The 16991-nt window shown below is 33.8% G+C and overlaps 1 protein-coding gene across 1 annotated transcript in view; it reads right to left on the bottom strand.

The window, feature by feature from the left end:
- LOC129800522 (uncharacterized) overlaps window positions 1–16991 on the bottom strand; it is a 256784-nt gene that overhangs the window by 12729 nt on the left and 227064 nt on the right. The window contains exons 8-9 of the mRNA XM_055844976.1: window positions 6012–6265; window positions 5805–5904 (exon numbers count right to left, since the gene is read on the bottom strand). Coding sequence (XP_055700951.1) covers window positions 5805–5904; window positions 6012–6265 — 354 coding nt within the window. The remainder of the gene's footprint in view (window positions 1–5804; window positions 5905–6011; window positions 6266–16991) is intronic.

Here is a 16991-nt window from a genome sequence, read left to right as displayed (position 1 = left end):
CTTTTAGAACGAAGGTGTGCAAGAACCGTTTGAAACCGAATAAACGTCAAATGAAACTTGTATGTCAATGGTCGAAACGCTATCTGAAAAAACTTATTTTGACGTTTATTCGGTCTCAAACGGTTCTTGCACACCTTTGTTTTAGAAATTCGCTCGATAAACGTATTTTCTTACAAAATAGAGGAAAATTCCTTTCACAAAGTTGTAGAGCGGTAAATTTCCTATAAAAATGCGCTAAATAGAAATTTTTAGAGCGCTCGAGTAGCTTGTAAAAAAAATATATCCGTTTTGTGACTTTTTGCCCCAGTCTCCCCTACTACTTTTAACGGTTGGTATTGGAATAAGTTGTCATGTCACCTCTGTTTTCCAATTAATCACCAGACGCATTTCGATCAAGGATAGAATCGAGGGTCTCTGCGTCACAAAACTAACACTTTGCCCATTAAGCCACCATTTTTGAGCTCGTTGGAAAGGTTTTGAAATTTCTAACAAGTCGGAACCGGTTCCAATCGGTTATGAGTTATGAACCGATAAGTAATTTTTGTCCGAAAATCAATTGCGTTACCCCTTTTTTTCGGTTTAACCCTTTAAGGACGATTGGGTCACCCGTGACCCATAGAGAAAATAATTTTTCCTGACTACCTGAAGTTATTTCTTTCTAATGTTTGTACATAATCACAAAGTAGAAAGATGTAGAAATCTAGGATATTTTTTGCAAATCTCCAACTCTTTGCTATATAAAAAATATTTAAGCTCAAAAATGACGAATATTCAAATTTTCACAGTGGTGCTTGAATTTTAATATATTTAATATTTCTAATTTTTTTTAAGCAGAAACCTTTTGGGACTAGAAATTGTAATAACTATACATAATATTTCTCAACAAAGTAAAAATTATAGTTCATTGGTATTGTCAGAAAAGCTTTATAATTTTCATGGGTCATATATGACCCAATCGTCCATAGAGGTAAAAAAATACCGAATGGATTTTCCAAGTTTTGAGGTCAGAATGTTTCATGTTTTTGTTTATGTGTGTGCAAAATAGTCAATTATTCGTGTGATATTGTGTGATAATATAATTTAGCTGAGATTTCCCAGTGAAATACTGACTGAAGCAGGTAATATTTTGATAATTTATAAAATACTTCTACGTAAATGTTGTAAATTCATATTTTTTTACTCTTGTAGATGACTTCAAAAATGGAAAAAAAAATTTCAAGATCAATGACCATGAAATCATCCACATAATGCCCAGACGACAATTTTGTCCTGAACGAAAGCGACAAAATATACCTGGAACAAGGCGTGGATGAAGTGGACTTTGAAGTTTCATCGAAATCAACGCCGGAAGAACTCCCGGATTCACAGCAATGTGCAACTGTACGTCTTAAATTCCCAGAGACAAACAACATTGCACCTACCCATTACCATCAATCATGTTTCGAAGAAAACTGAGGTGCACATGGTGCTATCAGAAAAAAGGATTATAAGACCAATTGTATTTGTGAGGCATGCGAAATTTATCTCTGTGTTATCTTACCAGTACTCGAAATTGTTTCGATTAATATCATAAAAATAAAAAATGAAGTATACATTAATACATTTTTATGATAAAAATTATTGTTTTTGTGTACCACTTTTCAAGATTCTTTGAAACCAAAAATTGAATGAGATATTTTTTTAAATTAATTTTTGATCGTTTTAATTTTTACTCGTACTCTAAATAACTCTTTTTGTTATCACAAATATATTCAAGTTATTCCTCCTACAAAAATAACAGAACAAACGAATAAACTAGTCGTCTGGAAAATTTTGTGCTTTTTTACCTTTATGGACGATTGGGTCATATATGACCCATAGTTTTTCAGGACTTCTAGGGATAGGAAAATTTTTTTCTATCCCTATTCCTATCCCTATTCTAGGCTAAAATATCCAGGGAAAATTGATTTCATTGAATTTCGCTCAGAGGAAAGCTTCTCGTCCTTAAAGGATTAAGATCCGCTAATTGAATTTCTTGCCTATACTCTTCAGTTACAAATTAAGTCTCATCTTTTAATGAGTTCGAGCATACGACGAATCCTCCCTCCACATTGTTTTTTCTCTATTCCTTCAGCTAAAATGCAGATTTTTTTCTCTTATGCTCTCATTTTGTGTCTCCTCTCAATGACTTCTGTACATAGCCATTATTTATGCAAATATGTGCCACGCGATTATTTTGTAAATATTGCAATGTCCCATAATTGCTAATTGGTGATTTGCAATATCTCATTATAATTGTATATATTGATCAAACTAGTTCGTTCTTAGCCTCATTTGAGTCAAGCCATAAGGCGTTTTTGTGGATAAAAAAAAAGTCTCCAGTGTCGATGATGAAGAAATTGGTCAAAGCAACAAGCAAGAATATTATCTTTTTCATGCATTTTCATGCGATTTATGGAAATTAATAGACCCAGTTTCCATACCAAACATGTCTGACTTTTAAGCATGTTTTGCACTTTTCAAAAGCATTTTAATGCTTCCAACGCAGAAATATTCAGGATGTTTTCTTAGCTGGTTCTTTATCGGTTTGTTTTTTCCCTGCGTAAACTTTCACTCTTTGGCTTGCGAGATGTCTTTTCAATCAACCTCCTGGTTTTGTGACCATTTTCAGATGGTTGTTGAAGCAATGTTGCCCAGCTGAGAAAAAGCTCAATGTGGTGTTTCGGAATGTTGGGTTATTGCATTTTGAAAATGAATTAATTAATACAAACTGCACACGAGCACAAAATTCCAGCCGAAAAAGTATATAAAACTGTATACGAGAATTTGCAATTGAAATTCAAACATCAAATGAATTTCAATTTTTCTTCAAGCATAAACTTTTGTTTTGTAAAAAAGAAAGAGACGTGAAAATTTTAAAACATTTTTTTCTCTCCCAACCAATTTCTTTGCTTTTGCTCAATTGACTTGGCATTTTGATTTGGAAAATGTTAAGAAATATTTATAAACATTAATTGGACTTGGTTCAATGCCTTTCCCTCTTGAGAGTTGATCGGGGTGAAAGAGATCGTGGATGAAAGTCCATCTTGTAAAATTTTTACTCAAAATAATCACATTCAATTTCACCAGAAGATAGACAAGTTTGAACTCCATGATTGCAATAATCATTTTATTTAATTGATAAGCTAAATTTCTCTATTTCCATTCAATTTCTTGTACCTTGTGCCAAGTTGCTCAAGAATGTGCCACAGCTTGGAGATACAAATTGATTACAATCAATAGAGTTTAGTGATTTTTTTCTGCTTTTGCTTCTCGGAAAGTCCATTTCGTAATATCGTGTGCGGAATTTGAGAAATTACACAATAGTTTCTTAAAGAAATTATTGATGTTAATTTGTTTGTCAAATAAACATTTGAAAAGCACGATTATTTCAGGTGAGAAGTGCATTTTGGACAAGTTAGAGTGATACAGTGAATAGATTTGTCCCTAAAAGTTGTTTGATAAATTCTATTTGAGGTTTAAATATACTTAACTTTCCCGAAATTAAAAAAAAAAGTTAGCTAAGATTTATACAACGTAATCACAAAATAATTACATCACAGTTCTGCCTAAAACCCAATTTTACAGAAAAGAAATATTCCCTAGAAAACCAATCCCACTTGCAGATCTTTTTGTGGGATTGAAAAGACACCAATCCTACTTATCAAAATCAAATGTCATTCCACTAACTAAAATTTTGAGATTGACTCTAGAAAAATTGAGAAATTGATTTTTAATAGTCTCTAAAATGAATTATAAGCACGTTTTATTTTTTGGGATTCATTTTATCCCGCATAGAAATTAACAAGATACCATAATGAGATCAAATCGATCATTAAATAAATACGATGTAATAAATTCCCAAAATTGGAACAAAATACCTTGGTTTAAGGTAAAAGATGGGACCAATCCCAAAATTTTATAATATTTTGGGATTGACTTGGGATTGGGATTGAAATACCAAAAGTGAATGGTATCTTGAGATTGACTCTTCAAAAAATCATGAATTTTAGCAATTCAATTTTTGGGATTCATTTTATTCAACTCCTCCATCCTAAGAATTAAAGAGAAACCAGAATGTGATTAAATCAATCATTAAATGGGATAGAATCACTTCTTAAAATACGTATGAAATGTCTCAGTGTGGGATGAATAAAATTTCAAAATTTAATGATGTTTTGCGATTCATTTGGGGCTTGGAATTGTATGGGATTGGGATTGAAATCTAAAAATTTGATGATATTTTTGGATTGACTTGGAAGTTGGGATTGGGATTGAAAACCAAAATTTAATAGCATTTTGGGATTGATTCTTGAGAAATTTTGGAATTGAAGGAGTCTGTAAGACGCATTTTATTTAGTTTAATTATATGGAATTTAAAAAATTATTCAATTTTGGGATTAATTTTATTCTACACTGAGAATAACATGTAACCAGATTGAGATCAGGTCATCCATTAAAGTATGATTGAATCAAGTCCCAATAAAATGTATAAAATGTCCTACTTTGAGATAAATTCAATCTCAAAACTTTATGATATTTTGTGATTGACTTGGGATTGGGATTTCAATCCCAAAATTTCATGATATTTTTGGAACTGTCTTGGTATTGATTGGGATTGGGTTTGGAACCCTAAAATTTTATATTTTGTGATTTCTTCTTTCTGCTTTTTCAACAATAAAAGATTATTCAATTTTGGGATTAATTTTATCCTACACTGAGAATAACATAACCGATTGAGATGAGCTAGGGAATTCTGTAACAGTATGACAATGTCATATGACAAATTTAAAATTTTTCATGTGGTAAATTGGGAAGAACTAATTGTAAATTCAACTCATATCAGTAACTAAAAGCTTCATGAAGCTCCTTGAAATGACTATTAGACGCTCATTGGGCTTTAATGTGATCCTGGTTCCGAATTTTACCACAAGCTTTTGTCATATGTCATTGTTATACTTTTACAGAATTCCCCTTTAGGTCATATATTAAAGTATGATTGAATCAAGTCCCAATACAATGTATAAAATGTCCTACTTTGAGATAAATTCAATCTTAAAACTTTATGATATTTTGGGATTGACTTGGGATTGGGATTCCAATCCCAAAATTTCATGATACTTTTGGGACTGTCTCAGTATTGATTGGGATTGGGTTTGGAACCCTAAAATTTTATATTTTGTGATTTCTTCTTTGTGCTTTTTCAACAATAAAGATTATTCAATTTTGGGATTGGTTTTATTTTGTTGGGATTAAGTCAATCACTGAATAGGATGAAATCTTATCCCAAAATAGAGTTAAATATTTCTAGAATAAGAACACAAACGATGGAATCAATCCCACAATTTAATGATATTTTGAGATTCATCACTAAAAGACTATTTAGAGACCATTAGGAGTCTTTACGATACATTTACTTCTAGTTTCAATTTAAACATAGGAGAAAAATCCTAATTTTAAAGCTGCCCTACTTCCCCCTATTTAAACGCTAACAATTTTATTAATTTTTAAAATTCAGTAATTTATTATTTTCGGCGCTAAATGATGTCATAAGATTATTCTATTCATATTTCTGCCATAAATTCGCAAAGGACAATATTTGTAAAGGAGCCATACCAAACAAGTTAAAGGAAAATTAATGTTTTGTATTGGCTTTCGTATTGAAAAATTGATTTGAGGTTTGCTAAATTAATAATCTCATAAATTATAGTATTTCAAAACCGTCCAGTTTTGGCTATTCTTCACTTAATTAAATATTCAATAAAAATATATTTTTTTTAACTCACCATATTTCTTGTTGTCCTTTCCTTTGTCCGACTTCCCCCTTGCGAATGATTTTACTCTGGTATCGTCTTCGATATCGTCGTAATCAGGCTGATAATGGAACTTTATGAATAATTTGAGACACGTAGAGAGAATGTGAGTGAAAGCGAAAGGTTAGAAGCGGTCAATTAATGGTATCATGCGAATGCTAGTCAAAGCTATTTCCTTACCTTAGGTATATCATGCGGATACATATTGTCCCGCGGTGGCAATTTTGGTGGCTTTTCGCTGCGCCGCGACGCCAATTGCTGCGTCTGCAGGAGAAGTTGTTCTCTCGTTGCTGCCACATGACCTCCACCACCGCTGGCCCCAAAGCCTGAACTGCTAGAACTACCTCCGGATCCACCATTTCCGGCCACACTGTAGGGATCTTCGTCTGGGATTGGGATTCGGGGGCGATTCTTTATATCTACAGGACGTTGCACTGCAAAAAAAGTTTTAAAAAAAAGTCACAAATGAATTAATTGTGTCTGTGCAGTTGATAAATGTTGGAAAAGACACCGGGAGACAGAATGTTTTTTCTTTTAAAAATGTCTGACAATTTCTCTGTCGATTTTGCCATCGAGAGTCACAGCAAAAATTAGCATATCCTCTTAGTTTTTGGACATTTGGAGACAAAATATGACCCAGTCTTTGGTGGAAGTAAATCTCCATCGCGATCACGGTGTCTTCGTTCACCAAGAAAAAAAAAACCATAAGCTTCATGCTGGAGTGCCTATCGAATAAAGCAAGAGACTTCTCTTGGCAACTTCTGTGACATAATCAGTGGTCGAAGTGCAATTTATCACACAATTTAGCACGTCCACACTCATCCATGAGGTAGAGTTCTATTGAGAACCATATCCGGGTCCTCATTGGCATAATAAAAGAGGCAGAAGATAAACAATACTGGTGTCTCCATAGACATCCAACTAACTGGTTTTTGCACCATCTTCAATAGCAAAACTCTCCTCAGTTCTATTTCTAAACACTTGGTCAACGAATTATTGAGACAACACTGAGAAAAAAAGAGGGTGCGATTAACTTTTTTTCTTCATAATTTTAACACTTTTTGGGTGTAAAAATATATCAACATTTTTTAATGTTAATTTTACACTTTTTCAAGGGTAAAATTAACATGAAAAAGGGTACCTTTAACTCTTTCGCGTCTTTAGGGTCATATATGACCCGGGGAAAAAAGTTTCTTTTTGGCTATTTACATTAATTGAAATCTAACTGGAGTCTTGAGAAAATGAGCCAAGAATCTTACATCCTTCTATTATGATGTCGTGCACGAACAGATAGATTTCAATTAATGTAAATACCCAAAAAAAACTTTTTTCCCCGAGTCATGACATTACCCTAAAGACGCGAAAGAGTTAACCCCTAATACACATAAAAAGGGTAATATTTACACCAATTTCGGATCGATACTGCAGGGTAAAATTAACATTTCCGGAATGTTATTTTAACTTTTTCGGATTTCTCTCAGTGAAGGAACAGCTGAAGAAGTCAAGTTTGAATTGAGGTATCTTTGAAATTGCGACAAATTGACAAAGTATTTGAGCTTAACAATTGGTTCGATGAGCTTAATTATATCATGGTAGAGTCTAGGCCCATTTAAAAATAGGAGAAAAGGGCCTATTCCAAAGGTACCCCATATCAAAAGTGCTTCATTTCCTTATAGGCCAATGAATACTTTTAATTTTCGCTGTGCAAAATTTTCTTCGCAGAGTAGGGCATGAAGATACTGAATTTAAGAAATAGAAAAGTATGAAAATAATCATTGCTTCTAATTTAATTAATTTTAAATTAAAGTTTCTAAAACCGATTATCTGTTATTACCGATTATTTTCCGATTATCTGCTAATTACAGAGGACAGACCAAGGGATAAACAGATCTGCCACTCACAATTTACCTATTTAAGTCTTTTACTCAGGGGCATGTCGTTTCCCATTTTTCCCATATGTTTCTAGCGTGCCGAAAAAACTTTGGAGTTTATTCGGTGTTTTCCGTAATTGTGAAATGAATTAGCAAAAAATACAAATACAAAATAAAAGCCAATTTAATACGGAATGGGCAACCGAAAACCCCAAATTGGCAACCTACGTAGTTTCGGAGATATCTCGTGAAATGTGTACGAAAACAGGAAAAAATTTACACAAAAACTGGACTCATTTTTCAGAGCTAATGTCACCCCCCTGCTTTTACTTATTTAATTTATTTTTTTTTAATTATTCTGACTTACAATGCATCATAATTTCTTAATTCTAGAATTTCGGAAATATCGTTCTTTTGAGTTGGAAATTTCCGGTTATTAAACGTTCTTAAAGATTAATAAAATTTTGAGATAAATCATAACTCGAGTATTTATTCGCCTTTTTGATATTATTATGAATCTCGAAAGGGTTAAAATCCCGAAAATCAAAATAACGGATGGGTAGAATTCGAAATAGGCCTAATTTCCGAATCCTCAGAAGTGTCATTGCTACTCTTACGACTGCACACGCGCTTGTTAGAGGCAATGGAAAATTTTCTGTGTTTTGGAAAATTATTCTACACAGTATCCTTTGTATAATTTCGTCCCTTTTAGGATGTTGACGATTCAGGTTTTTGGGTTTTCAGGGATTTCGACCCATTCGAAATTACGACCTATTCAAGATTTTGGATTTAGGATTTTGTTTCTTTGGGATTTTAAATTTTCGGATTTTGGCTTTTTGGGTATTTCGACTTATTCGGGATTTTGGATTTCGAGAATTTGGCTCTCGGCATTACGACCCATTCTGGATTTTATCTTTTTGGGATTTTGGATATCCAGATTTTGGCGTTCAGGATTTTGACTTTCTGGAATTCGGTTTCCGGGATTTTGGTCGGCACATTAAGGGACATTTTCCAAGACTCATCAGTGGATAGTATTCTGGGGTACATTTCGAAATATTCTCATTTAAATAAGCCCCAAAGAAAATTGTACAAAATTTTAAAGTATCGAGTATGAAATAATCCAAGTCGAACGACGATAGAGGGATTGAATTAAATCCAAAGAACGGGCTTGACCTTTAGGACTTTTGAATTTATATTTGTATTTTAGAAATGACATAGAAACATTCTGCAATCGTTTAAATTTGAATACAAAACCCTAAAGCGGTTTTCAGACTATAGGTTGAGCAGAGTTTCAGGCTTCTCTGAACCTAATGGATGAGATGCTTTTAATATGCAATTCTAAGTCAAAATTTTATCAAATCCTTGACTGGTAATTGGAGAAGTTAGGCCACATAACTAAGTCTTAAGTTGTCTTCGGACTAGGGGTTTAGCCCAGTTCTCGAATATCCTTAAATCTTAAATAACAACCATTTTTATTGGTTTTCCAGTATTTAGTAGATCATTTGTCTTTAATAAATCCAATCGCAAGTCTAAATTTTCCAGAAAATCAGGACTGATAAAAAAAAATTAAGGGAAGTCAAGCCATGTGGATAAATCTTGGGTCCGAAGCTCGTATAAGGTCTGTAACCTGTATAATGCCCTAGACACACTTACGACTTAAGCCGAGAGACGACCTAGTGGAAAATGATAAAAGTATAGTTTGACGATTATTTCTATTAAAATTACGCTAAGCCGTCTCTCGGCTAATCCTCAGGTCTGTCGAGGCCCTAAGACAGCTAAATCGTTCCTTAAGTATCTATATTCAAGGAATGGTAAATCTGCAAGGGAGTGTTAACAGAAAGAAGCTAGAGCTACCGATAAGCTTCATCCTTGGTAATGTTCCAATGGTGAGAACTCGATTTCCATATCCATGCAAATTTCCCATGAAGAAGAATGTGGGCGCAACTCAAGGAACTCCGTCGACACGCGAGCTTCTTTTTTTGACTAATTGGATGAATTGCGGCAATTTGATGTGATTGGCGAAACGTGAAGAGGCGCATCAATTTCATCGAGAAGATTCATAAATTAGAGGATGCTTTATGGCAGTGACATTTAAATTTTGTTAGCCATTAGACGAAAAAAAAGCAATATTAAATTCTGCTTAAAGGAACAACTAGTTAGTGGAATTTTGGAGTAAAAAGATCCACCCACGACAATGTCCAAAAAAAAAGCTTTTATTATTCTCAAAATGATCTTTTTAGAGATGCGTTTTTTTTCGCTCAAAAGGTCAACCTCCCATAATTAGAATTCTCATCAACTCTTCAACACGTGTTAAATGCATCCAATTTACCAATGATGGAACTTTTTAGGCATTTCCATTGTCCACGAGAATTTTCGGTGTTTTCTCTCCATCAAATGGGAACAAATTAATCTTTTCCATTTGCTTTTCCTAAGTACATTTTTCTTAGAAGAATTCTTGTATGGTGAAAGGTAAATAGAGTGCCGACGTCTTGTGAAATTGAAACTCTCTATCGCCACTTCTCTGGGACGGTGAAGTCGAAGAAAATGCCTTGGAGGAGAATGCATCCCAGTGAAAAGAATATCCCCGAAAATGGGCATGAATGAGAGTGAAAAGACTTGTTGATTGTTGATGAATTGTTAACTCTCTTCTCAAAAGACTATCAATCCGTTAACTATTTGAAAGTGGACAAGAATCCTCATTGAAAATTTCACACATTTGTTCGCTACAAGAAGTACTTCGGAGAGGCGTACAGTTTAGGGTGTTAAATGTTGATTCAATAAAAGTCATATCGACCTCCGCAGAAAATAGCAAATTGTTTTATTTTTATGAGACATTTAGTGATGTTTGGTGTCTAGTTTATATTTTATGATCTTTCCTATTTCATAAATCAACGTACATTAAGCAAAAAGAGACCAAAATAGAGATTACTAAAAAAAAATACCAGCAATAAAAGTACCGAAAGCTTCGTAAGAAATCTTTTGTTAAGAACAAAAAAGTGTGTTAAGAAAAATTTCTGGTTTTAAGAATAAATATAGTATAACTGGATTTATTATTTAGATTTATGTTTCCAAGATGAGGGATATTTGATTTTCGAATTAAGATTTTACTGTTTATGGAAAATAAAGAAGTGTCCATATCGGAGGCAGTCAGAATCCCGAAAACCAAATCCGGAAAGCCAAAATCCCAAACGCAAAAATTCCGAAAGGGTCAAAAACCTGAAAGCCAAAACTCCGAAATCCAAAATCTTGAATGTTTAAAATCCTGAAAGGGATGAAATTATATAGAGGATAATGTATAGAACAATTTCCCAACACAGAAAATATCCCTTTGCCTTGAGCATGCGCGGGTGTAATCGTGGGAGTAGTTATGACACTTTTAAAAATTCGAAATTCTGGCCCATTCGGAATTGTGGCCTTCCGGATTTTGGCCTTCGGGATTTTGGCTTTCAAGATCCTTGGCTTTCGCGATTTTGACTAAGATCCGTCCATATGGCTTAGGCACACCTTTTAGATTAAGAAAATTTAATGAATCCGAAATTCGTATAGGGTGGAATGACCACTTATCGCCACTTTTAGGAAAAAAAGGAATTAATTTTATTATAACTTTTGAACCCTTATTATAAGATAACTCAAATTTGACACAAAACTATTTAGATGTGTTGGCTCTAGATTCGTGAAAATAATAGTCCTACAATTTAACTCTGGACTACTTAAAAAACTGATTTTCATTAAAAATGCAAAAATAACCACTTCGTCGCCACTTTTAACCACTTTTCGCCAGTTTTGTAACCACTTCTCGCCACCCACTTGAAAGGTCGAAACTAGATTATTTTCGGCAATGTTATGAAAAGAATACATTCAGCATTTATTGTTCCTCGTGATCACTTTATTATTACACACTTTATATGATTTTTCTTCACTTTTATTTGAGAAATCAAATTATAAGGACCATTTCAGAAAGTAAACAATGCAGATTTGACAACTGAGAATCTGCGAACTGAAGTTAACGTCGCCTATTGAAAAGAGATGGCGACAGATGGTAAAATCTATTCCATAATATTACCACTTTTCGCCATTCCTCATTTTTATATAAAAATAATATAAAAAGAAATTATTAAATTACTAAATACAAATTTTATGAATTCCACAAGTGTAATTAAATTTTTATTAGACGAATTATTTATCCAAAAGGGTATATTTTGCTTGATGAAAATTTAACGACACTTTGTATATTTGATAAGAAATATTGCATTTGATGCACTTGCTTAAAATTGTACTTTAAAAAATGCTCAAAATCGTGAATCAAAAACGAATAATTATTATTTTTCAACTCTATACGTAGCAGCAGTAAAAACACAAATAACTTTGTGGCTCATTTATTTCATAAATCGCCAAAAATAGCGATTTCAATATAAGTGGCGAAAAGTAGGGTACTGGCGATAAGTGGTGATTCCACCCTATTCTTTATCTTTCCTTTGCCATATATTGCATGAAAATTTCGCTGCTTTTGATGCTCTAAATTGAGTACTGATCAAATTTGATTTTTTCATGACCCAATTTGATTTTTTGTTGCTGATATAGTGCCATAGATTTTTCATTTCAATCTATATCCCGATGATCCTGATTGCGATTGTCGCCAGCTTAACAATATCGACCTCCCCAGGAAAACGACAAAAAATTTGATGTACAGGCTTTTATAATCAAGTAAATTTTCGGAAACAATTTTTTCTTTTTTAAAAATCCCTAAGCAAGAATGTTCCCCAATACGGATATGATGTTGAAAATAATGATGACGGTCGATTATGGGTTTTTTTTTCTTAATGAATTTGATCCACTTTTTTTGGCTAATCCAATGCCTAAAATTTCCTGAAAAGAGCCATGGGTCAAATCCATTAAGATCATAGAGAGAAATTGAGTTGTCCGAAGCTTAAGTCGTCCGAAGGTAGAGCGCATTCCAGAGGCCCATCAAGCCCAATAAAAGTGAAGATATTTTTCGCTTTTCCTTGTAAAAATTTTGCACATATTGCACCGCGACTTAAACAAATTTCCTCGTAGTTCTTGTATTATTTCGGCGAGCATAATGAAATATGTATTTTTAGATAGCTTTTAATGCACAATTTCGAAATATATCAGACTGATAAGTCAATTCTCTTTAGGAAAAAACTTGCCAATAGTCTTCAGTGCCTCTAAGCAAAAATGAAATGTCGAGAGGCCACTGGCGTATTCCCCTTCTTTTTAAATTTATCCAATTTAAAAAAAAAATTTCAAACAATTATTCACAATTATTCAAACAATTTTCAAACAATTCAAATGCGAGCCAATTTCTCGTACAGTCCTGTAAATCTGCCTGGACACGTTCTCGCGATGTGTTTCTATTGTAAATATTAAACGAGGGAGATTAGTAGATGCTTCAAGAGGTGAGAAGATAAAAATATGGATTCAATTATTAACAGTCTAAATCACTTTTCGAGCCTCTTCCGGGACAACATCACGCGCACCTTGAGAAGAGTAATTTTCTCACCACCCGAGATCAGCAAGAGATCCACGTTGATCTCGGCCCTTTAAGAAAGTGAACAAGCTTCAAAAGCGAGTGGAAATTGCTGCTGTTGTTACGATACCAAATCTGCACGTTGGCACAAGAAGTTCCCCCGTTGCGTTGTTCCCTATGCGATAAAATTGCGAGGTATGTGATCATCTCCTTGGGAGCCACAATCCTTGAGGGAATACCTCTTTTCCCGCCATAAGCATTTCAGGAAGACACGACGATGACAGGTGAAAATAGAAAACACGGGAATTCCATTTTAAAGCACACAAACACCGGTTCTTTTTTGAATAAAGAAAATTTCCTGATCTAAATTCAACCGAGAGACAACATAATATTTAATATTCCATAACAATAATAGAATGAATTGAAATAAAGTGTCTAACTTTTGCATAAATTCAAATCTACCTCTCTCTCTCCTACTCCCTTCTAACTTTTATGCAAAAATATGTACAGTGAAATGACAAATATTTCACCGGTGAAACTTCTCATAGCCAAGGATGAAAAACTCAGAGGTACGAGACGAGGTAACGATCACGATCTGCATTCCCATCAAGCCCACAAAATCCACGATCACTGTCGAAGAACAACCCAGAGATCTGAATTTATTCAAAAAATGCCGCATAAAACTCTAAATACAAATGTTATTTGAATTCTATTGGAACAGCAATATTGCACTTAGACTTTATTTAAATGCAATCGCTCAACACTCGAGTGTCGTCAACATTCCGCGCAGACACACAAAAAGCCGGCCCAAATGACTTCCATGGGAGATATTTCTCAATGAGAAGTAACGTTCGGAGTTATTATTTAAATTTCCCGTGAGCTATAGCACAATTTCTCAACCCCAAAGAGATTTGCATTGAATTCTGGGTGGAGTTGGCTTCGTTAAAGGTTAAGAAAGGGAATTTGCTTTGGGACAATTTTCCCAAAGGAAATATTTGGCTAATTATATTGAGGTGCATGGAAATCAAGGGGGAATTATCTCTGGTTTTGAAAATTTTAGAAACAGTGGGCAAAGATGCATACACTGAGAGAAATCCGAAAAAGTTAAAATAACATTCCGGAAATGTTAATTTTTAGGTGTATTGGGGGTTAAAGTTACCCTTTTTCATGTTGATTTTACCCTCAAAAGGTGTAAAATTAACATTAAAAAATGTTGATATATTTTTACACCTAAAAAGTGTTAAATTTATGAGGAAAAAATGTTAATCGCACCCTCTTTTTTTTCTCAGTGTAGATGTGTTGGCAAAATCCCAACATATGCATAATTTCGCTATGCATAATCCCAGGACTCCCTGTATTAATAAATATTTAAAATGCTTCATCTAGAATTCAGGATTTTACTTTTTAGGGGATTTGGCATTTGGGATTTCGACTGATTTAGAATTTTGGTTTTTCGAGATTTCTACTGATTCGGGACTTTGATCCATTTGAAATTTTGGCTTTTCCGGATTTTGAAAATTGCAGTAATCACCTTCAGATCTGGTAATAATATTTTTATTTATTGTTTACTAATATGAAAATATTATTGTATAAGGGATATGCTATTTAAGGTTCTCAGCCGTTTTCCCTTTTAGACCCGTTGTGGCAAGTCGTTGTTAGCCGTATCTCAAGCACTTTTTAGGTAAAATATAAATAAAATTGGATTGATACCTTGGCCTCAATTTGGAAACCAACATCAAGACCAAAATTTCAACGTGACGAATATTTCCAAGATCCAGACACAAGTTCGAGATTTTTTATGATACTTTTTAAATTGTTTTAGTATCTTAAAAATTCCAAAAACCTCCAAATTCGAATCTTGAAATATTCGTTCTAGAACTTGAAATCTTAAAATCCGCACGTTTTGTGTCTTGGATTTTAAAAATTTAAAAATGAAAGATTTGACATCTTGATTTTTTAATTTTAGAATACCAAAATCTTCAAATTTAATTGATCTTGATTTTCATCCTGGTCTTAGGACAAAGGCACTTGGTTCAAAATTCAAATCTCGTTTCTTAATTTTATTGAATTGGTTAGATTGACCATCCCATTAACCGATACATGGAGTTCTGCTTTGAAAGAATTTTTCAGGACCGATAAAAGCATTGAGTCTAGTGACACAGAAATATTGCACACCTACAGGAGATATCTTTGGAATAAGATACGGAAACGCCATGTTGTATGCAAAATATTTTCAGCGCCAACGGTGCATAAAGAATACACTTGGAATTATCGAGTGAGAAATATTTGCGTATATTTAGGGGCATTTTCAAAATTATGTTATAAATAAGCTCCCAATAGTAGGCAATTGATATTAAATTCATTTAGTCCGTTTTCACTTAAGCCGGAACTCCATTAATCTTGAGGCTAAACGGTCACAGACAGAGGCACCTGATCTTCGGGAAAAATCTTAAAAGCTATTTTGAAAAAGTTAAATAAGCCTGATTTGAATATGCACACACGACTTATAAACTTCTTGGTTTGGCGTATTTCATAACTGATTTTAATAGTAATGCATTTGCATTAAAAAGGGCTTTACATCATCAATAGAATTCAAAATTGCACCAAATTAATTTCAAAGATATAATTGCAATATAATTAAATATTTCAATAATTGGAATATCTAAACTCGTAAAATGCCAGACAACAGGGCGTGGGCTTAACAAGTTTAAGCATTCAGTAGAGCTTTATCTACTCAACTACCTTAATTTGTGTTCATTTATCTGAAGTATCTCTTGAGAAATACTTTTAGAATAATGTGTATTACATAAAAATTACAGAATTTTGTTGGAAAAACTGATTTTCAATTTATTTAAAATAAGTATAAAAAAGTTAATAGCATGTTTGCAACTGTGCGAGGGTGAATAACGAAAAAAAACCATATAAAAATTAATTGGAAAAATAATTAGTACACAGTGTAAACGCTTTATTGCTTCAGATATGTCCCCCTTAACAAAAAAACACTAATTACTGGCAATGTAATTGTCGATTTGTACAAGAACTGCTTTGATGAGTGGGAAAAGGTGAACCAAGAGGTCTCCAACGATATTAATTACTTCTCATAAATTGCCATATTGATTGTATGAGAGTGGGAGGTCAGAAAGATCACTGAAAATCTACCCAAATACCCATTAACAAATCATCTGCAGCCGGAGACTCTGTGCATTAATCTCATCTATAAATCATTCCATAAAATCATCCCAGGATGAAAGTAAAAGTGAAAGCACCTACAGAGATAGCTGACTGTTCTCACAGAGTCTGCGGGGTAGGTCTCAGGAAGTCACCAGAGGAATTTCATTAGAGCCAGAGAAAATGCAAGTGAATGTTGTCAGGGAGTTTAAGTTACATGATCCCCGTGTTTAACCAGAGGTCGCGTTTAGGGAGAGAGGAATGACCAAGATTCCAAGTTGGGAAAAGTTAGCCACCCGAATCGATGGCAATTGAATCCCAAATGAAGCCCATAAAAGCCACATTAAGTACACCTTTATCGCCCTCCATCATCATCTCATCTCCAGCGGCGGGAAGTTTGCCTGGCTCTCGAACACCCAATCGATATTCTTCCCATTGTTCCTCCACCATACGAGACTTCAGGCACTGTCACGATCGTTCAGGGAGCTCTATTTGAGGGGGTAATCATTGGGAGTAGATTTGCCACAAATCTTGAGTAATTTTATTTGGGATAAACTGAAGTGGAAATGCATTTTTTCTTCTTTTTCGGAAGAAGTTGACCCTAACCCTTTAAGGACGAGAAAGTTTAAAATT

This window comes from Phlebotomus papatasi, chromosome 2 (genome assembly GCF_024763615.1).
Source record: "Phlebotomus papatasi isolate M1 chromosome 2, Ppap_2.1, whole genome shotgun sequence".
NCBI lineage: Eukaryota > Metazoa > Arthropoda > Insecta > Diptera > Psychodidae > Phlebotomus > Phlebotomus papatasi.
The sequence above is the reverse complement of the archived record's forward strand: the minus strand, read 5'-3'. Positions and strand labels throughout refer to the sequence as shown.